Below are 22,001 nucleotides of genomic sequence, written 5' to 3' on the forward strand. Positions count from 1 at the left end.
TGTCCTAACGTGTGGATATGACGAGATCCAGCTGGAAAAAAAGCATGCTGCACTCTGTATCCTGTACGACTACCCGCAAGCCTATGTTTACTTATAGAAACAATGGAGTGGGCTGGATTCAATGAATAGCCGGAAAAACACAGACCGAAGGGAAAGGAGAGGGGCGTGTTGTACAGAGTTAACGCTGTGAGCTACTATACATGTGGCTAGGAAGATGGCTGTGGGGGGGGGCGTATCCTACAGAGTGAATGCTGAGAGCTGCTGTACATGTAGCAAGAAAAATGGCTACGAGGGGGAGTGTACTGCTCAGTGAGCAGTGTACATGTGGAAAAGAAGATAGTCCGTAGTGAAAGTGTTAACCCGTGTGCGCTGTAAGTGACAAATGCATATAGAATTAGGCGGAGGTGCCCTGGAACCCCGGATACAGAGAGACAAGGTCCTACCTTGTCTTCACAGTGCTGCTTCCTTGTCTCCATGTCTCTCCACCTTCTGCCGCATGGCCGATTCACTATGGTGGACGAATGGAATAAGGCGTGTGGCAAAGATCATATTGCTGATTGTCCAGACCCTGAACGTCGACATGTTAGAGTTAAAGATCTTGCCATTCTGACCTGAGAGACGACCGGTGACCTTTTTGTCCATCTTGTGTGGTCACGGTCTCTCTTCTTAGGGAAAGCAGAGTGACACTCTGTTGCCCTCAGTCTCTGAAAAAGCAGAGCGACTCATTCACTCTGTTGCCCTGCATCTCCATGTGGGAAAGCAGAGCAGTCCATTCACTGTTGCCCTCTCTAAAAGCTTGTATTGCTGAAAAATAAAAAGGAGATATTAGAAGGAAAAAACAACGATTGTGGAAAACAGAAAAAAAAAAAAAAAAAAAAAAAAGTGGGGCTGGAACAAAAAGCCCCGTGTCTATTCTCCTGTGACACTAAGCAAAAAACAAAATAGTTTCCTGCCGGTAGGTGGGTATATACTACTGAGGAGGAGGTAACTTTAGTTTTTTGTCTAGTCTCACCTCCTAGTAGCAGCAGCATATCCCCACAGTCTCCTGTGTTCCCCAATGAAGCGATAAAGAAACCTTTAACGTTTTTCCAAGCATAATCACTGACAAAAACTCACGATAAGGGGCATCTTTTGAGCCTTCCCACTGACTTATATTGGAAAGTACAGAGCCTCTTCAGAGCATAACACACCCAAGAGTGGACAGGTTACTTCATCTAACCGCTAGGAATCTTTGGAAACCTGAAGAAGCTCCGAGCCGGAGTATATAAACTGGAGTCTTTTTTTTTTTTTTCATAGTCCTGAATATGTTCACTGTTTTGAAAGTTTAGTTAGCCCTTTTTCAGAGGGGTTTCTGAACAGACTCATTCCACGTCCACCTAGCTCAATGCAAGTGTATTAAGTGAGACTGTACCCATCTAGTAGTAGTCTGAATATCGCATACTGGGGGCCACTTGACCGCCATTCCCGGCTGAGACATCGGTGAATCCTCACAGCGCATGCAATATGAGGATTCATAAGTCTGCAGTCACATAGTGACACAGAGGGACTTGCAGACTTGTAGATTTAGACTAGACAATCCCTTTATTCCTCCAGTCAGGTTCCCTTTAACCCTTTCACCCCCGGACGATTTTTTTTTTGTTCCCCTTCTTCCAAAGCCGTAAACGTTATTTTTCCGTCAATCTTGCCATATGAGGGCTTGTTTTTTGCAGAATGAGCTGTACTTTTAAATGAAACCATACGTTTTACCATATAGTGTACTGTAAAACAGCAAAAAAATTCCAAGCGCAAAAAAAAAAAATTGCTAAAAAAGATTGCCTGATTGTTTTTGGGATATTTTATTCACAGTGTTCACTATATGATAAAACTGATGTGTTGGTGTAATGCCTCAGTTCGGTACGGGATCGTACACACCAAACATGCATAGGTCTAAATTTTTTGTTTACTTTTTTTTATTTTACTAGTCCACCTAGGGGGCTATAAGGATCAGGAGCCTGATCACTCATTCTCTTCACCCAATCAGAGCACCACCGCTAAGATCGGGAGAAATGCTCATCTCTTGTAACCTGAGTCATATGAGCTACATGAGTCATCACATGACCCTGTGTTACCATGACAACCATCGGATCCACTTGATCACATCACATGACTTCCGGTGGAGGCCAGTGAGTACAGATCTGCCGTGATCGCCATTTAAGGGATTAACAGACACAGATGGATAGCAATTCCACTTGTGCTTGCAAGGCGCACATGTGAGCTGTACAAATCAGCTGACATGTGCGCGGATCCCCCGCGGCAGCAGCCGGGGTGGGGATTAACACTATGACTGCAGGGACGTAATATTACTGGCCACGGTCGTTAAAGGGTTAATGAAGGTTATAAAAAAAAAAAGCGAATTTGAAAAACGAGAAATCTAATTTTTTTTTTTTTTTTTTTAGTTTTTTCATTTTGCTTTGTATTAATTCCTGAGAAACATCTGAGGGGTTAAATTTTGTGACTATTGTTTTAAATGTGAAGGTTGCAGTTTTTAAAATGGTATCAATATTGAGGGCTTTTCAATATACAGGCCCTTTAAAGTCACTTTAAAAGTGTTATAGGTCCCATAAATAAAACTCAAGTTTTGTAAATTTCAAAAGAAAAGAAAAAAGAAAAAAAAAACTGAAATGAAAATTTTAACCCTTCTAACATCCTTAGAAAATAAAAAGACATATGAAAAAATGAAAAATGATACTCGTGTAAAATAGACACATGGTAAATGTTATTAACTTTTCTGTGTAGTAGGACTTTGTTTTTAACAATGCAGAAATACAAAGTTTAAAAACTTTTTTTTCAACATTTCTCACAATCCCAATAATTTCATTAATGAACGCAAAAGAATTTTGACCTAAATTTACCACTAACACAAGAACAATGAGTCACAAAATAAAAATCTCACAATCAATGTGATATGAAGTGTTCTAGAGTTATTACCACAAAGTGACACTGGTGTGAATTGAATAATGTGGCTTGGTATTTAAGGGGTTCAACAGCATGCAGAGTAGCCATTGCCAACATGGCTGTTATCTTTATATACACTAATAGACATTGGAGTTGAACAGTTTGTCACAAAAATTTTATCATACAAAAAGTGCTACTTTTTATTATTTGTTTTTACAGAACATTTTATTTAAATATTTAGCAGAAGTCCAATGCGAGCGCTGATCCGGGAAGGACAGTCATCGTTGGTTAATGTATAGCTTCTTCTTTCTAGTGGACTTTCTTTTTGAATTTTCCTCCTGTGACTTTTTTTCTCACTCCCAAAGAGCCTTCCGCATCATCTGCTTCCTCGTCCCGAGGCCGTTTTTTCTTTTCACCTTGTTCTCTTAGTTCCTGTTAAGAATAAACAGGAGAATTTAATTAGAAATTTTTTTTTTTAGTCTTTTAGTGATTAGTTGCGTGAGGGCTTGTATTTTTTTTAGTATGAGTTGTATTTCAGTGGTATAATTTCAGGCTACATATAATCACCAGTTTTTTTCTTTGCATTTTACATGGTACACTACTGACCATGCTGCACATATAAAGTGTTAACTTGGATCTATAGGTTAGTATAAGTATAGCAATATAAAATCTATAATTTAATTATTATTTGGGTACAATAAATTAAAGAGACTATGTCACTTTTTGTTACATTCGGAGTTAAAATGAAGAGAAAAATCCCATCCCATTAAACACTGAATTGGTAATACATTTATGGGATAATATTCATTACACCCCCAGATCAATTCCTTGATGGAGTTTAGTTTTCAACATGAGGTCAGTTGTGAGGTGTTTCGCCTGTTCTGACACCTCAGGGGCTCTGCACGTAGTGCCCATAAACCATTATTGACAAATTTATGCTCTAAAAGCCAAACAGCGATTTATCCCATCTGAGCCTTGTCGGTGCACAAATAGTAGTTTACGATCACATATTCTGCTGCATTCAGAAGAAATTGCTTAGAAATGTCGGGGTCAATTTACTCCTTTTATTACTTGTGAAAATTAAAAATATGTTGGCTTCCACATTTTTGTGGAAAAACACAAATTTTCATTCTCATGTACCCATGTTATAAAATTATGTGACGCACCTGTGGGTTTAAAAATCTCCCCCCAACTCTAGCTGAATTCCTTGAATGGTGTAATTTCCTAAATGTGGCCATTTGTGGGGGAAGGGGGTAACTGCTCTTCTGGTACAAATGTGACATGGTGCCCGGAAACAACCCAAGCATCGCCTGCTTTCAAAAACAGCACTCCTCTCTTTTAGGGCTCTACTGAGCACCCGAACAGTAGTTTCACCCTACATATGTGGAATTGGTGTACTCAGGAGAAATTGCACAACAAATTAGGTGGTCCATTTTTTTCCTGCTACCCTTGTGAATATTAAAAATATGGGGCTCAAGCCACATTTTTTATTTTTTCATTGCGTTTTTGTGTGCAATTTTTTAGTCTTATTGGCATGTTATGCTTTGTTTTTCAAAACTTCCTGGTATTTGGCTTTGACAAAACATTATTGACATTCTTAGGTGCAAAAAAGAGAATTTTGTTTACTTACCGTAAATTCTTTTTCTTATAGTTCCGACATGGGAGACCCAGACCATGGGTGTATAGCTTCTGCCTCTGGAGGACACACAAAGTACTACACTAAAAGTGTAGCTCCTCCCTCCGAGCATATACACTCCCCGGATGACAAATCCAACCAGTTTAGTGCAAAAGCTGAAGGAGGACATCCACCCATAAGTAGAGATAGAGTAAAACCCGGAATAACCGGAACCTCTGTCTACAACAACAGCCGGTGAAAACACACGGAACAAGAAAGCTGCCAACAGGCAACAGGGAGGGTGCTGGGTCTCCCATGTCGGAACTATAAGAAAAAGAATTTACGGTAAGTAAACAAAATTCTCTTTTTCTTCATCGTTCCTTATGGGAGACCCAGACCATGGGACGTCTCAAAGCAGTCCATGGGTGGGAAATAAACAGAAACTGAGAAGTAGGCAAAACCTAACTTCACAAATGGGCGACAGCCGTCCGAAGGATGCGTCTGCCCAAGCTCGCATCTGCCGAAGCATGAGCATGCACCTGGTAGTGCTTCGAAAGGTTGTGCAGACTAGACCAAGTGGCAGCCTGACAGATCTGCTGAGCCGTAGCCCAAGAGGCACCGACAGCTCTGGTCGAGTGCGCCTTAATCCCCGGCGGGGGAGGCACCTGAGAACATTGGTAGGCATCGGATATGGCCGACCTAATCCAACGAGCTAGGGTCGGTTTAGAAGCCGAGAGACCCTTGCGCTGACCTGTGGTCAGCACAAAAAAAAGGGGGTGCACCGCCTAAGAACAGCGGTGCGTGACACATAGATCCGGAGCGTCCGCACCAAATCTAAAGCATGCAACGCTTTCACAAAGCGATGCACAGGGGCCGAACAAAGGGAAGACAATGAAATGTCCTGGTTAAGGTGGAAAGGAGACACCACATTAGGGAGAAGGCCCGGAGTCGGACGGAGAACCACCTTGTCTTGGTGAAAGACCAAAAAGGGTGCTCCGAAGAGAGCACAGTCAAATCAGAGACTCTCCTGAGAGAAATTATGGCCACCAGAAAGACCACTTGCTGTGAAAGACGAAACAACGAAACCTCCCTAAGAGGCTCAAAGGGGGGTTTCTGTAAGGCCGTGAGGACCAGATTAAGGTCTCAGGGATCCAGAGGCCGCCGGTAAGGCGGAATGATGTGAGATGCGCCCCCTGTATAAAGGTGCGCATCTAGGGCCAACCGGGCGAAACGCCGCTGGAACAACGCTGACAGAGCCGAGACCTGTCCCTTGAGGGAATTGAGGGACAGTCCTAGCTGCAGACCGGACTGTAGAAAGGACAGGATGGTCGGCAAGGAAAACGGCCAAGGAGCATGGCCGAAAGAACGACACCAGGACGGGAAAATTCTCCAAGTCCTGTGGTAAATCCTGGCCGAGGAAGACTTCCGAGCCTGAGTCATAGTGAAGATGACCTCGGAAGGAATGCCTGAAGCCGTAAGGATCCAGGGCTCAAGAGCCACGCCGTCACTCTGAGAGCCGCAGAATTCTGTCGGAAAACGGACCCTGTGAGGGTCTGGGCGGTCCGGGAGATGCCACGGCACCTCTACGGACAGACGGAGCAGGTCTGGGAACCAAGCTCGCCTGGGCCAGTCTGGAGCAATGATTATGACCCGACGGCCCTCCATTCTGATCTTGCGCAGGACTCTGGGCAAGAGAGCTAGAGGGGGAAACACGTAGGCCAGACGGAACTGGGACCAATCTTGAACCAGCGCGTCCGCTGCCAAGGCCTGAGGATCGTGGGAGCGAGCCACGTAAACCAGGACCTTGTTGTTGTGCCGGGATGCCATTAGATCCACTACCGGAGTGCCCCACTTGCGGCAGATTGACCGGAACACTGCCGGATGCAGGGCCCACTCGCCGCTGTCTGCCTCCCAGTTTTCTAAGCCTGGGATGTGGACTGCGGATATGGTGGACTTGGAGTCCTCCGTCCACTGAAGGATACGTTGAACTTCCGACATTGCAAGGCGGCTGCGAGTCCCGCCTTGGTGATTGAGGTAGGCAACTGCTGTTGCGTTGTCTGACTGGACACGAATGTGCCTGCCCGCCAACAGGTGGTGAAAAACTACGAGAGCTAGGAATACAGCCCTGATTTCCAGCACCTTGATCGAGAGGGCCGATTGGGACGGAGTCCAAGTGCCCTGTGCTCGGTGGTGGAGAAACACTGCTCCCCAGCCGGATAGACTGGCATCCGTGGTGAGAATCACCCAGGACGGGGACAGAAAGGAGCGTCCCTGGGACAGAGAGAGGGGCCGAAGCCACCACTAAAGAGAGCTCCTGGTCTGTGGCGACAGAGCCACCAGCCTGTGCAAGGAAGAGGTCCGCTTGTCCAAACAGCGGAGAATGTCCAGCTGCAGGGGACGCAGATGGAACTGGCAAAGGGAACCGCTTCCATTGACGCCACCATCTGACCCAGCACCTGCATGAGGTGCCTGATGGAATGACGGCGGAGCCTCAGCAGAGAGCGAACCGCCAGATGAAGGGGCTGTTTGACTAAGGGCAGCTTCACAAGTGCCAGCAGAGTCTCGAATTGCATCCCTAGGTACGTAAGGTCCTAGGTCGGGGTCAGAGTGGACTTGCAAGCGTGGCGAGAGTGAGCGAGACACGCCGCTGAGAGTGAGCGAGACACGCCGCTGAGAGTGAGCGAGACACGCCGCTGAGAGTGAGCGAGACACGCCGCTGAGAGTGAGCGAGACACGCCGCTGAGAGTGAGCGAGACACGCCGCTGAGAGTGAGCGAGACACGCCGCTGAGAGTGAGCGAGACACGCCGCTGAGAGTGAGCGAGACACGCCGCTGAGAGTGAGCGAGACACGCCGCTGAGAGTGAGCGAGACACGCCGCTGAGAGTGAGCGAGACACGCCGCTGAGAGTGAGCGAGACACGCCGCTGAGAGTGAGCGAGACACGCCGCTGAGAGTGAGCGAGACACGCCGCTGAGAGTGAGCGAGACACGCCGCTGAGAGTGAGCGAGACACGCCGCTGAGAGTGAGCGAGACACGCCGCTGAGAGTGAGCGAGACACGCCGCTGAGAGTGAGCGAGACACTCCGCTGAGAGTGAGCGAGACACTCCGCTGAGAGTGAGCGAGACACTCCGCTGAGAGTGAGCGAGACACTCCGCTGAGAGTGAGCGAGACACTCCGCTGAGAGTGAGCGAGACACTCCGCTGAGAGTGAGCGAGACACTCCGCTGAGAGTGAGCGAGACACTCCGCTGAGAGTGAGCGAGACACTCCGCTGAGAGTGAGCGAGACACTCCGCTGAGAGTGAGCGAGACACTCCGCTGAGAGTGAGCGAGACACTCCGCTGAGAGTGAGCGAGACACTCCGCTGAGAGTGAGCGAGACACTCCGCTGAGAGTGAGCGAGACACTCCGCTGAGAGTGAGCGAGACACTCCGCTGAGAGTGAGCGAGACACTCCGCTGAGAGTGAGCGAGACACTCCGCTGAGAGTGAGCGAGACACTCCGCTGAGAGTGAGCGAGACACTCCGCTGAGAGTGAGCGAGACACTCCGCTGAGAGTGAGCGAGACACTCCGCTGAGAGTGAGCGAGACACTCCGCTGAGAGTGAGCGAGACACTCCGCTGAGAGTGAGCGAGACACTCCGCTGAGAGTGAGCGAGACACTCCGCTGAGAGTGAGCGAGACACTCCGCTGAGAGTGAGCGAGACACTCCGCTGAGAGTGAGCGAGACACTCCGCTGAGAGTGAGCGAGACACTCCGCTGAGAGTGAGCGAGACACTCCGCTGAGAGTGAGCGAGACACTCCGCTGAGAGTGAGCGAGACACTCCGCTGAGAGTGAGCGAGACACTCCGCTGAGAGTGAGCGAGACACTCCGCTGAGAGTGAGCGAGACACTCCGCTGAGAGTGAGCGAGACACTCCGCTGAGAGTGAGCGAGACACTCCGCTGAGAGTGAGCGAGACACTCCGCTGAGAGTGAGCGAGACACTCCGCTGAGAGTGAGCGAGACACTCCGCTGAGAGTGAGCGAGACACTCCGCTGAGAGTGAGCGAGACACTCCGCTGAGAGTGAGCGAGACACTCCGCTGAGAGTGAGCGAGACACTCCGCTGAGAGTGAGCGAGACACTCCGCTGAGAGTGAGCGAGACACTCCGCTGAGAGTGAGCGAGACACTCCGCTGAGAGTGAGCGAGACACTCCGCTGAGAGTCTGCACTGGATGAAGCCTTGACTAGAAGGTCGTCCAGGTAAGGAATCACTACCAACCCCTGGAGGTGCAGAACCGCAACCACTGCTGCCATGACCCTGTGAGTACACGAGGGGCCGTGGCTAACCCGAAGGGGAGAGCCACGAATTGGAAATGTTCCTGTCCGATTACAAAACGTAGCCAACGCTGGTGTGAAACTGCAATTGGCACAAGCAGAAAGACATCTCTGATGTCGATGGCTGCTAAGAAATCTCCTTGGGTCATTGACTGATCGCAGAGATTCCATGCAAAAATGCCGCACCTGACATGCTTGTTGAGAAGCTTGAGATCCAGGTCGGAAAGCACCGTCCTTTTCGGGGACTAGGAAGAGATTTGAGTAGAAATCTCTGAACCGTTCCCAGTCGGGAACTGGTACAATTACTCCATTGGCCTGCAAGAATGCCACGGCCTGTGAGAAGGCGGCGGCCTTGGGGCAGGGGGGAGTAAAAAATCTGTTTGGCGGGCTGGATAGAATTCTATTCTGTAGCCGTGGGAAATGGTAACCGACACCCACTGATCGAAGACGTGTTGAAACCACACGTCGCCCAAGAGGGAGAGCCTGCCACCGACCAAGGACGTTACTGGCGCGGCCAGATAATCAAGAGGAGGCTGCCTTGGTGGCAGCAGCTCCTGCGGACTTCTGAGGACGCGGCTTCATGCGCCAGTTGGATTACGGACCTTGGCTGAGTTAGTGGGCGAGGCCGAGGGCTTAGAGGACGACCAGTTAGAGGAATGAAAGGAACGAAACCTCGACTGGTTCCTGCCCTGGACAGGTTTCCTGGGTTTGTGGCATGGAAGTACTCTTCCTGCCAAAAAACTTCCTTAATAATTTCATCCAGATGTTCACCAAATAGACTGGTCCCAGCAAAAGGGAGCCCAGCAAGGAACTTCTTAAGAAGAATCTGCCTTCCACTCTCGAAGCCACAGGAGCCTGCGGATAGCGAGGGAAGTAGCCGAGGCGACTGCAGTGCGGTGACAGTCTCCAGCATGGCAGACATGGCATAGGATGAAAAGACTAAAGACTGGAAGTTAAGGCAACCATTTCGGGCATAAAGTCCCTGGTGAGGGAATGCATTTCCTCCAGAGAAGCAGAGATGGCTTTGAGAGCCCGCACTGCTGCAAAAGATGGGGAGCACGAGGCCCCCGCCGCCTCATATATAGATTTGGCCAGAAGGACAACCTGGCGGACAGTGGGATCCTTAGAGAGGTGCCGTCAGCCACTGATACAACTGTCCGGGCTGAAAGTCTAGACACCGGAGGGTCCACCCTTGGTGAATGAGCCCACTCCTTGACCACCACTGGTGGAAGGGGGAAACAGTCATCAGAACCACGCTTTGGGAAGCGTCTGTCAGGACAGGCTCTGGGCTTGGTCACAGTGGCCTGAAAACTGGAGTGGTTAAGGAACACACTCCTTGTTCTCTTAAGGTATACTGATGCCTTTCTGCCAGAGGGGAATGCACCCCTGATACAGACGGATTGAGGTCCAGTACAAATATAATGGACGCAATCAAATCATTAGCATCTGCGTCACCTTCGGACAGATCCGTCCGAGCCCCTAGTAAAGGCATCCTCCTCGTCCTGCGAGTCGGCTCGTGAATCAGAGCTGCGGGACGAGGAAGGAAAGGGGACCCTGCGACTCCATTTTAGGAGGACGGGGACTGAGACCAGATCAAGAATCCTCTGTGAGCTTTGCTGAGCGAGCCGTAGCAGCAGAAGCGCCCTGAGAAGGGGGCTGATGCATGCTCAGCAGTGTCCGGGACAGCTGTCCCCTGGAGAGAGGGATTCTGCCCAAACCGGGGGATCAGCCACCGGAGCCGGAGCAGCTGGAGGGACCACTGATGAGCTTCCAGGCTGCTATGTTAGAGCAAGCATCACAATGTGGTTATGTGCTCGGTACAGACAGATCTACATGCAGTGCATAATAAGAACAGCCTTGCAGCCTTGCTCTGATGTGAGACATGCTGCAGAAGTGGGGGCTCCTTGCATCTCCTCGTCCAGAATGGCCCCCAGCAGAGTATATAAACAGAGTATATAAGCAGCTGCACAACCGGAGGTTGTGGCTTGCCAGACCGTTTAACATAGGGACATCTCTGTGCCCTCCAGATCCCCCAGCCCAAGGACCCCATTTGTCACAATGTGTTATGCAGACATTGAGAACGCCGAGAAAATGGCGCCGGAGCGAGGAGAGGGGGCGGGGCCTACTCTGAGAGCTGGATCCGGAGGACAAATGAGGTATACAGGGGAGGGAATCTTTCCTCAGTGAGGAGTGTCCTCCCCTGTGCTGAACAGCCGCTGGGCGGAGCCACACTGTCCCTCTGCATGACTGACATGCAGGAGGAGTGAAACCGAAAGTAGGCCTCAGGCGAAGCCGGGGCCTAGATTTAAACATGCGGCCAGCGTGCAGGCACCATCGGCGCGGTTCTCCAGTGAAAACTGGGGAACTGGCCGGAAATGTTAACACAGTCATAAAACACACTCTCCCCAAAATATAAAGTACAAGGGACCCCTGGAAAGACCACTGTCTGTGGTAATAACGTCTCAGTACTTCGCTTGTGAGACGCAGATGCCAGGTCCCTGGGAGGTGAGCGCTCCGTCCGACAGGATCCTGAACAGGGCTGCGGATGGAGACCGGTCTCCTGCAAAGCAGTGAGAACCGTGATGGCTCCCACTTCAAGCCAGAGCCTCAGGGGATGGTGAAGGAGCGCGGCATGTGAAGGCTCCAGCCTTGTAAAATCAACCTTAACAGCACCGCCGACCCAGTGGGGTGAGAAGGGACATGCCGGGAATCCAGATTGGACCCGCTTTTCTTCCAAATCTTTGAAATCAAAAATCAGAGGATGCATGTGTGTGTGTGCGTCCTGAACACAAAGCATTGAACTGGTTGGATTTGTCATCCGGGGAGTGTATATGCTCGGAGGGAGGAGCTACACTTTTAGTGTAGTACTTTGTGTGTCCTCCGGAGGCAGAAGCTATACACCCATGGTCTGGGTCTCCCATAAGGAACGATGAAGAAATACACGTTTTTGATGAGTTTCCACCATTGAACCACACTGAAAACACATGCGTTTTTTTACCTTCAGATGTTCCACATCTAATGTAAGATTATGAGAAAAATCGGCATCGAAAAATCAGCGTACCCACAGGAGAAATTCACATGTTGCAGATTTGAAACACAACCCACAGGTCAGTTTACATTGCGTAAAAAAGGAGTGCAGGGGGCAGGAGATTTCTATATATTTCATCCACTTGGCTGGAACTGTAAAAACACTGTCTGAGGCCTAAAAACACACTTCCGCATAAAAACCGTCCGTGTGACACGGTCCATTTTTCGGGTCAGTGTTCTGTTTTTTTGGGGCGCTTCTCCGGTACGTATGGCATCCGTGTGATGGCGTATGCGAGCCGTGTGTATGTGTAAAATGTCCGTGTTTGTGTGTGAAATGCCTGTGTATGTGTACGTGGAATGTCCGTGTGGAATGTCCATTTGTGTGTTGCACAATGTCGTACATGTCGGCTGACAGCAGACAGAGTTGCGCGATGAGAATGAACTCGGGTGAACTTCACCCGACTTCATTGTCATGCTGCGGCTCTGTCTGTGTGCCGCGTACTGATTAGCGGTCACCTGTGAAGGATTCACCAGTGACCGCTAATCCCCCGAGTGACTGAAGTAAGCAGCCCTCTCTCATACTTACCCATCCCCGATCACTAGCGCGGCGAGGAACAGCTGTGTGCAGAGAATATGCGGCAACAATTACTTTGAATATGCCGGCCGCTCATTAATCAATCTCGTATTCCCTGCTTTCCCCACCCACAGACGCCTGTGATTGGTTGCAGCCAGACACGCCCCCCACGCTGAGTGACAGGTGTCTCACTGCACCCAATCACAGCAGCCGGTGGGGCGTGTCTATACTGTGCAGTAAAATAAATAAATAAAAAAAAAACGGCATGTGGTCCCCCCCAATTTTAATACCAGCCAGGTAAAGCCATACGGCTGAAGGCTGGTATTCTCAGGATGGGGAGACCCACGTTATGGGGAGCCCCTCAGCCTAACAATATCAGTCAGCAGCCGCCCAGAATTGCCGCATACATTAGATGCGACAGTTCTGGGACTGTACCCGGCTCTTCCCGATTTGCCCTGGTGCGTTGGCAAATCGGGGTAATAAGGAGTTAATGGCAGCCCATAGCTGCCAATAAGTCCTAGATTATTCATGTCAGGCGTCTCCCCGAGATACCTTCCATGAGTAATCTGTAAATTACAGTTAATAAACACACACACCCGAACAATCCTTTATTAGAAAAAAACAACACTAACAAATTGCCTTGTTCACCAATTTTATAAGCCCGAAAAAGCCCTCCATGTTCGGCGTTATCCAGGATGGTCCAGCGTCGCTTCCAGCTGTGCTGCATGAAGGTGACCGGAGCTGCAGAAGACACCGCCGCTCCTGTCAGCTCCACGCAGCTAATGAAGGGAATAGCGCGATCAGCTGAGCTGTCACTGAGGTTACTCGCGGCCAACGCTGAATACAGCTGATCGCGCTTCCTTGAGGTCATTGTCAAAAAGGATCTTAATAATATCATTCAAACCGACATCTATCGGAAAGAGACTGCGGGGGAACATGCTTTGCATGCGTCCTCATCACATCCTGGCCACATGATTGGGTCCATTGCAGTGGGCCAGTTCCTGCGACTTCGTAGGATCTGTTCCACGAATCTGGATTTTGAAAAAAAAAGAGCCGTCGACCTTAAGCATAGATTCTATGCAAGAGGTTACAGCAAGCGATGTGTCAAGAGAGCCTATAACAGGGCAAGACACTCTACTCGTCATTCCCTGCTATACGCTCCAAGAGACCCCAAGTATGTGATACTTTAAAGATTTGTCACGGACTATCATGGTCAATTTCCAGCGATGAGATCGGGTCTGCAGAAATTTTGGCCCATCTTGCAGGCCGATCCGATCCTGGCCAAAATAATTCCGGACAGGCCCATGTTGAGCATTCGGAGATCTAAAAATTTACGCGACCATCTCGTTGCCAGCCACTATGAGGGAGTCACTCAGCCCTCTCCGTTTGGCCCTGTGACCCCTCGAACTGGCTGTGCACCTTGTGGCCGTTGTGTAGCCTGTCCAAATGTGGACAGGACTGATTCATTCTCCGACTCCATGGGGGAACATACTTTTTCCATCAAAAAACACATCACTTGCACTACGACGGTGGTAGTTTATTATGCCACCTGGCCCTGCCCCAAAATCTACGTCGGTTTGACGACTAGGCAATTCAAGGTGCGTATTCGTGAGCATGTGAATGGGATAGCTGCAGCAGCAGATTGCCTAGATATTTCATCTTTAAAAACTATCCCACGTCACTTTAGACAATATCATCAGTCTAATCCGACATTGCTACGGGTCAGGGGTATTGACCATCTCGATTCTAACATCCGTGGTGGCAAGATTAGTCAGAGATTGGCCAGGATGGAGGCCAGATGGATTTGGACTCTAAAAACTCTTTACCCTATGGGTTTAAATGAAAATATCTCCTATACCTCATTTTTGTGATGGTCGTGGTTCTTTTTTGAGGGGGTTTCTTTCCCTTATTGTTTTTATCATGGTATATTTATAAGTGTTTTTCTTTTATTATTTTATTTAGGCGTCCTCCCTTCTCTTGTAGGATGCGTCCTGCATGTGACTTCGATTTATATGTTCGGCCGGAGCACCTTGAATGACCAGGGATCTGGTATTGCCAGATCGAACAAGAAATATCTCATGGGAATAAAGAAGCGGACTTATGAATCTTTGATCTTCCCTATAGGATGTTTATTCGTAGCTTTGGTTTGTGTGTGTGTGTGCGCATGCACGCACACGTACATATACATGCACACGTATGTATGTGCAGTGCACATGTGTGTGTATGTGGTTTGTGTGCGAGTGTGTGTATGTATGTGTGTGTGTGACATGCGTGTGCACGTGTGTGTGAGCGTGTGTGTGTGTGTGCGCATGTATGCGTGTGTGCACATGAGTGTGTATGGGTGTGTGCATGTGTGTGTATGTGTGTGCACACATGTATGTATGTGGTTATGTGTGTGTGTACACATATGGTTGTGTGTATGTGCGTAAGCATGTGTATATGCATGGGTGTGTTTGATTTTGTGTGCGTGTGTGTGTACGTATATACATATAGCTCTGTGGTCTTTTATAGCAATTTTTTCCAATAATTGGTGTCTCTTGACATTGTGCTTCATGTCATTTTGTAATTATTTCGCGGGATAATACCATTTATTAGCTATTTCTATTTTTCATATCTAAATGTGGTTAAATGCCTGAGTTGTAACTCTTAAATAATGTTGGATACCAATGTATAACATAATATATATGACGGCAATGTTACCTATATGAGTGTTTTTGCCCTACATATGCTACCATGGTATATCCCATAACTTTATATCCTGGCCATATACTGTCCTTACTCCTCCAATATGTCTCGTAGCTCCGGCTGATACGTGCGCGAACGCGCCGCGGGCGCCGGGACATGGTCATTTTTGCTTCTTCTTTCCCTTCCTCCATAACCTTTTTTTTTAATTATTTCATGCATCAATAAACATGAAAAAAGATGGAGCTGAGCGAGTTCTTATTTTTTTGTGGGGGCTGACATTTTTCACAAATCCCATTTTGGGGAATCTATCATTTTGATTGCTTCTAGATGTATTTGTATTTTTTAGGGAAGTGTGATGACTGGGAAAAAAAAAAATAAGACCTGACATTTTTTTTTTCCTCTTTATGACATTTACCCCCAATATATATATATAAACTGACCTGCATATCCAACAGGTGTGAACAGGTGCTAGCTGAAAACATTAACTACAAAACACATAGAGCTGCACACTAAGGCTATGTGCGCACGTTGCGTAAATTCATGCAGTTACGCTGCGCTTTGCAGCGCAGCGTAACTGCATGCGTCCTGCGCCCCCTGCACAGTCTATGGAGATTGTGCAGGGGCCGTGCGCACGTGGCGTCTCAGAGCGCAGCGCTTCGGCTACTGCCGAAGCGCTGCGCAAAAAGAAGTGACATGTCACTTCTTTCCTGCGCTTTGCCGGCAGTTCCTGCTCTGTCTATGGCAGGAGCTGCAGGCAGAGCGCATGGAATCGTCGCTCACTACGGACATTTCTGCAGCGATCTAAAGCGCACATGTGCTCTTCAGATCGCTGCAGAAATTTCTGCAGGGCTAGTACGCAACGTGCGCACATAGCCTAACAATGAATAAGGGAACTCTGGTATTGCATTACTGCTATAGGAATATTTGAAAAAAACTACATTTAACTTAAATACTGGCCAATGCATGTGAGCCCGGTCACCACGGCAAGGTATATCTCTGTATACTGGGAACCTAACCTGAAATGCCACTATCTGGGTTAAAAGCCTCCATGTCTGGGCAGCTTGACTCCTACTATAGAGGGGAATGAACACAGCCTGGTATAGGGTGGAGTTCTCAGTCAGAAAGAAATGTACTACAAATATATCAAAAAGACTGACCCCCACATCCAACAATTGTGAATAGGTGCTAGATGAAAACACATTTTAAGTACAAAACACATACAGCTGCACTCTAAAATGTTAACAATGAATAATGGAACTCTGGTATTGCATTACTGCTATAGGAATATTTGAAAAAAGAAATATTTAGGATATGTATTGACCAATGCATGTGAGCCCAGATAGAAGTTTCAAGTTAGGATCCCGGTTTAGAGAGATATACCTTGCCCTGGCGACCAGGCTCACATGCATTGGCCAATACATAAGCTAAGTATCTCTTCTTTTTATTCCCCTCAAATATTCCTGTAGCAGTAATTTAATACCAGAGTTCCCTTATTCATGGTTAGCATTTTAGTGTGCAGCTGTATGTGTTTTGAAAAGAAAAAAAAAACGGGGGGCTGCAATTTAAGTTAACTTTTCGTTATTACACTATTAAAACCTTAATTTTTTTTAGTTCTCTTAACCCCTTCACCTCCGGCCACTAAAATACCCTAATGACCGGGCCATTTTTTGCAATTCTGACCAGTGTCACTTTGACAGGTTATAACTCTGGAATGCTTCAACGGATCCTGGCGATTCTGAGATTGTTTTTTCGTGACATATTGTACTTCATGTCAGTGGTAAATTTAGGCTGATATTTTTTGTGTTTATTTGTGAAAATTTAGGAAATTTTGCAAAAATTTTGAAAATTTCGCAATTTTCAAACTTTGAAAATTTATGCCTATAAATCTGAGAAATATGTCACAAAATAGTTACTAAATAAAATTTCCCACATGTCTACTTTACATCAGCGCAATTTTCGAAACAAATTTTTTTTCCGTTAGAAAGTTAGAAGGGGTCAAAGTTAATCAGCAATTTCTCATTTTTCCAACAAAATTTACAAAAGAATTTTTTTTTAGGGACCACATCACATTTGAGGTGACTTTGAGAGGCAGAGGTGACCGAAAATACCCAAAAGTGACCCCATTCTAAAATCTGCACCCCTCACTCTGCTCAAAACCACATCCAAGAAGTTTATTAACCCTTTAGGTGCTTCCCAGCAACCAAAGCAATGTGGAAGGAAAAAATGAAAATTTTACTTTTTAACACAAAAATGTTACTTTAGCCATAAAATTTTAATTTTCACAAGGGAGAAAAGAGAAAGTGCACCCTACAATTTATTGTGCATTTTCTCCTGAGTACGCTGATACCCCATATGTGGTAAAAATCAATTGTTTGGGCGCATGGCAGAGGTCGAAAGGGAAGGAGCGCCATTTGAATTTTTGAACACAAAATTAGCTGCACTCATTAGCAGACGCCATGTCGGGTTTGAAGATCCCGAGGTGCCTAAACAATTGAGCTACCCCACAAGTGACCCCATTTTGGAAACTAGAGCCCTCAAATAATTTTTCTAGATGTTTGGTGAGCACTTTGAACCTCTGGGGGCTTCACAGAAGTTTATAACGTTGAGCCGTGAAAAGAAAAACATTTTTTTTACCACAAAACTGTTGCTTCAACTAGGTAGCTTTTTTTTCACAAGGGTATCAGTAAAAAATGCACCATAAAATGTATTGTGCATTTTCTCCTGAGTACGCAGATACCCCATATGTGGTGGAAATCAAATGTTTGGGCACACGGCAGGGCTCGGAAGGCAAGGAGCGCCATTTGAATTTTTGACTGCAAAATTAGCTGCACTCATTAGCGAACGCCATGTCGGGTTTGAAGACCCCCTGAGGTGCCTAAACAATGGAGCTACCCCACAAGTGACCCCATTTTGGAAACTAGACCCCTCAAGGAATTTATCTAGATGTTTAGCGAGCCCCAAGGGGCTCCACACAAGCTGATAATGTTGAGCCATGAATACAATTTTTTTTTCACCACAAAACTGTTACTTGAACCACGTAGCTTTTTTTTTCACAAGGTTATCAGGAAAAAAATGTACCATAAAACGTATTGTGCAATTTCTCCTGAGTACGACGATACCTCATATGTGGTGGAAATCAAATGTTTGGGCGCATGGTGGGGTTCAGAAGAGAAGGAACGCCATTTGACTTTTCAAACGCACAGACGCGGTGCACTGATCGACTGCTGCAGGACGCACATTCGGATGAGATACAAAAAGAGTCGGTGATACGGAAAAAAAGAAAAAGTCACGCAAAAAATTGAGCAGGGATGCAGATCCTTTATCTGCATCCCTGATCAGCGCTCGGCGGGACGCACGGACGGATGCGATACAAAAAGCGTCGTGAATACGGAAAAGAGTCACGCCAAAAATTGAACAGGGATGCAGATCCGTTATCTGCATCCCTGATCAGCGCTCGGCGGAACGCACGGACAGATGCGATTCAAAAAGCGTCGTGGATACGGAAAAAAGTCACGCCAAAAATTGAGCAGGGATGCAGATCCGTTATCTGCATCCCTGATCAGCGCTCGGCGGGACGCACGGACGGATGCGATACAAAAAGCGTCGTGGATACGGAAAAGTCACGCCAAAAATTGAACAGGGATGCAGATCCGTTATCTGCATCCCTGATCAGCGATTGGCGGGATGCAGGGACAGACGCGATACAAAACGCGTTGGGGATACGGAAAAAAAAAAAGTCACGCCAAAAATTGACCACGTATGCAGATCCGTTATCTGCATCTGTGATCAGTGCTCGGCGGGACGCAAGGACAGATGAGGTGTAAAAATGGACAGGATACAGGGGAAAAAAAAAAAAAAAGTTATACTCACAGTACCCAGAGGAGTAGCAGGAGGAACAGAAGGCAAGCGAGATAGACATCTGTACAGGAGCAGCAGGCAGGACGTTGGACAGATCAGCAGAAAGACCCAGGAAGAAGGACCCAGAGATGGAGGCAGATGTGATCGAGCCAGTGGAGAAATCGGACGACCCGGTGAAGGCAGGTAAGAGGACGTCAAGGGGAGAGGGGAGGGGGAGAGCAGAGGGGGGCACGGGAGAGCAGAGGGGGGCACGGGAGAGCAGAGGGGGATACCGGAGAAGCAAAGAAGGAAGGAAGGAGGCAGAATAGAGATGACAGAGGAGGCAGGCAGATCGCAGGGGGAGCAGATCGGGATGTCAGGGGGCAGATCGGGGCGTGGGGGGAAAACCGCGGAGGGCACGGGCAGGGGCCATCATGGGAGCGCGCAGGGGCCATAACGGGAGCGCGCACGGGCTGCAAGGGGAGTGGAATACTCACGTGGAGCAGGCGCAGAAGCGGTGACATCAGAGGTGGCGTGGTACAACAAGTACCAGCCACTCCACGCTGCAGACATTTTGGGGGAGGGCTCGAAGGCCAGCACAGGCCTGGGGAGGGCGGCCACCCGCAGATCAGACCGCCCCACTGCACACTGATTGGAGCGATTGCGCGTCATAGCACGATCGCTCCAATCAGTGCTGCAGGGGCTGGGGGCGACATGTTTGAGATCCACCTATGATCTGCTATACCTTCTACGGCATCTCAGCAGGATCTCATAGTATCGCACTAATTCAGGCATTATTTTTTGCCGAAATCAGTGCGAATGATGTGGTTGGCGGTTCAGATTTGAACAGCCAATCACATCGATCGTCGATGGGGGTTGGCGATGCCACCCCCCTGGGGTCAAGCAAAGGTCCCCTGCTGTAAGAAACAGCAGGGGACATAATTTGAAAGCCCTTGCTATGGCCACGGCAATCAAATAAAGTTTAGGCCGTAAAATTACGTCCCTGGTCGTTAAGTCACGTTAAAATAGGACGTAAATTTTACTGCACGCGGTCGTGAAGGGGTTAATGGATTTGATCACTTGTACTATATGCTGTTATATAACCCTTCAGCTTTCCTGATAACCCATTGGTAACCTGCTATTACATGAAAGGAGCTGGTGCCTGCTCACCAGAGAGCATTGACAGCAGCATAAATTGTAACAGCAGCTATCGGAGCTCCGCTCCAGTCACTGCTCTTAGGCTACTTTCACACATCCGGTTTTTGCTCTGCGGCACAATACGGCGCTCTGCAGAAAAACCGCAACAGTTTTTTTTTTTGCCGCCGGTTGCGGTTTTTTTTTTTTTGCATAGACTTACATTAGTGCCGTATTGTGCCGCATGGGCTTGCATTCGGTCTGGTTTTTGCCGCATGCGGCAGATTTAGCCGATGCCGCGGCCGGATGGAATGTTGCCAGGAACGTTTTTTGCTCCGGCAAAAAAAACGCATCGCGCCGCATCCGGCCGCTGGGGCGCATTTTTCAATGCATGCCTATGGACGCCAGATGTGGCGCGATGCGGAAAAAAAACGCATCCGGCCGCCGCATGCGGTTTCTTCCACTGCGCATGCTCAGTAGCGTGCCGCAACCGGAAAAAAACGGACGGGCCGCATGTAAAAACTTATGCAAAGGATGCGGTGTTTTCGCCGCATCCGTTGCATAGGTTTAACAGCTGGATTGAGCTGCACTGCTCAAACCGGATGTGTGAAAGTAGCCTAAGTGACAGATGTAAGACAGCCAGCTTTAACCATGTGTGGACCCTAGCGTGGATATACAATTAAACACATATGTGCCAAGGGGTTAAGTATGACTATCCTCTATTGTTTAGTCATATACGTAGCGATCATGAAAGATATAAAGGTCTGTACTTAAGAAAAAGGAAGGCATTGTATAGGTTGCTAGAGTGGCAAGGCTGGTTTCACACATATAACATTCATAGTCAGAGATTGGACTGATTGCCTAGGACACTCCTAAATTCTGATCCGGTCAAAGCGATGTGAATGTCAGACATGTGAAACCAAACTAAAGATGAGGAAGCACAGTTGGCAAGATCAGGGAATATGGAAATGCACTGACTATGGAGAGTCTGGAATGACACACTTTACATTATGACTCATTCTGAAATGTTAATTGTCTCCAACCCTTCATTTACAAGAATGCTTCCAGCACCAACAAGAACCAACGTGACTGAATATAAAGTTCATCATATGTCATCAGAAAACTTACTATGCGAGCAAATCTTTGTGCTTCAGATACCCGCTCATTTAACATCATGACTTCTTCTTCTTGTGTTGGAAAGGCCGGAAGCTTTTTACCAATTAGGTGTTCTATTCTTTGAAACAGCTCCACGTCATACCTAAACACAATGACAAAACAATATTACATTTTTCATGACCATTGGCTCAAGGTGTTAATAACTTTATAAAACTATCAAATAGGTTCATGTTGTATGGTTACACTATTTATGGATACCCAGCAGAGATCTGAGTCAGCCAGAGCAGAACTCTCCCAACCTGTCAAAAAACGGATCAGTGGCAGTGTCAAAAGTCAGACCGCCACCGCTCGGACACTGTTAGCGTGGCATCCCCTATTTAGAACCTCCTCCATTAAAAGCCAGAAAATACAGAGGCTTTGGTGGAATTGGGTCTATGACTTAGGCTGAGCTCACATGTCCTGGAGACGTCAGTTGGCAAAATGATTTGTCGGATTTTTTAACATGGGAGAATATGGAGAATGGATCCGTTAACGGATTTTTATTTATCTTCCATTTGAAATTGATCCTGTAAAAAACAAAACAAAAAAAAAAACAACAAAAAAACAAACTGATCAGTTACAAGTGCAAGAAAAATGGATGGCTAAATAGGAATCAGTTAACGGATCCGTTCTCCATAGACTCATGTTAAAAAAATGGATCTGGCAGACATTAGTTACTTAACAATGGACAATAAAGTTCCATTTGCACAATTTTTTTTCCCCAAACATGTT

The 22,001-nt window shown here is 47.5% G+C and overlaps 1 protein-coding gene across 2 annotated transcripts in view; it reads right to left on the reverse strand.

The window, feature by feature from the left end:
* Positions 1-2,733: 2,733 nt before the first annotated feature.
* The window catches only part of DDX47 (DEAD-box helicase 47), a 271,876-nt gene continuing 252,608 nt past the window's right edge, over positions 2,734-22,001 (reverse strand). For both annotated transcript variants that reach the window (XM_075321937.1, XM_075321936.1), the window contains 2 exons: positions 21,243-21,372; positions 2,734-3,366 (listed from right to left, as the gene is read on the reverse strand). In XM_075321937.1, the coding sequence (XP_075178052.1) occupies positions 3,244-3,366; positions 21,243-21,372 (253 nt within the window). In that variant the 3' untranslated portion in view covers positions 2,734-3,243. The remainder of the gene's footprint in view (positions 3,367-21,242; positions 21,373-22,001) is intronic.

This window comes from Anomaloglossus baeobatrachus, chromosome 8 (genome assembly GCF_048569485.1).
Source record: "Anomaloglossus baeobatrachus isolate aAnoBae1 chromosome 8, aAnoBae1.hap1, whole genome shotgun sequence".
Classification (NCBI taxonomy): Eukaryota; Metazoa; Chordata; class Amphibia; order Anura; family Aromobatidae; genus Anomaloglossus; species Anomaloglossus baeobatrachus.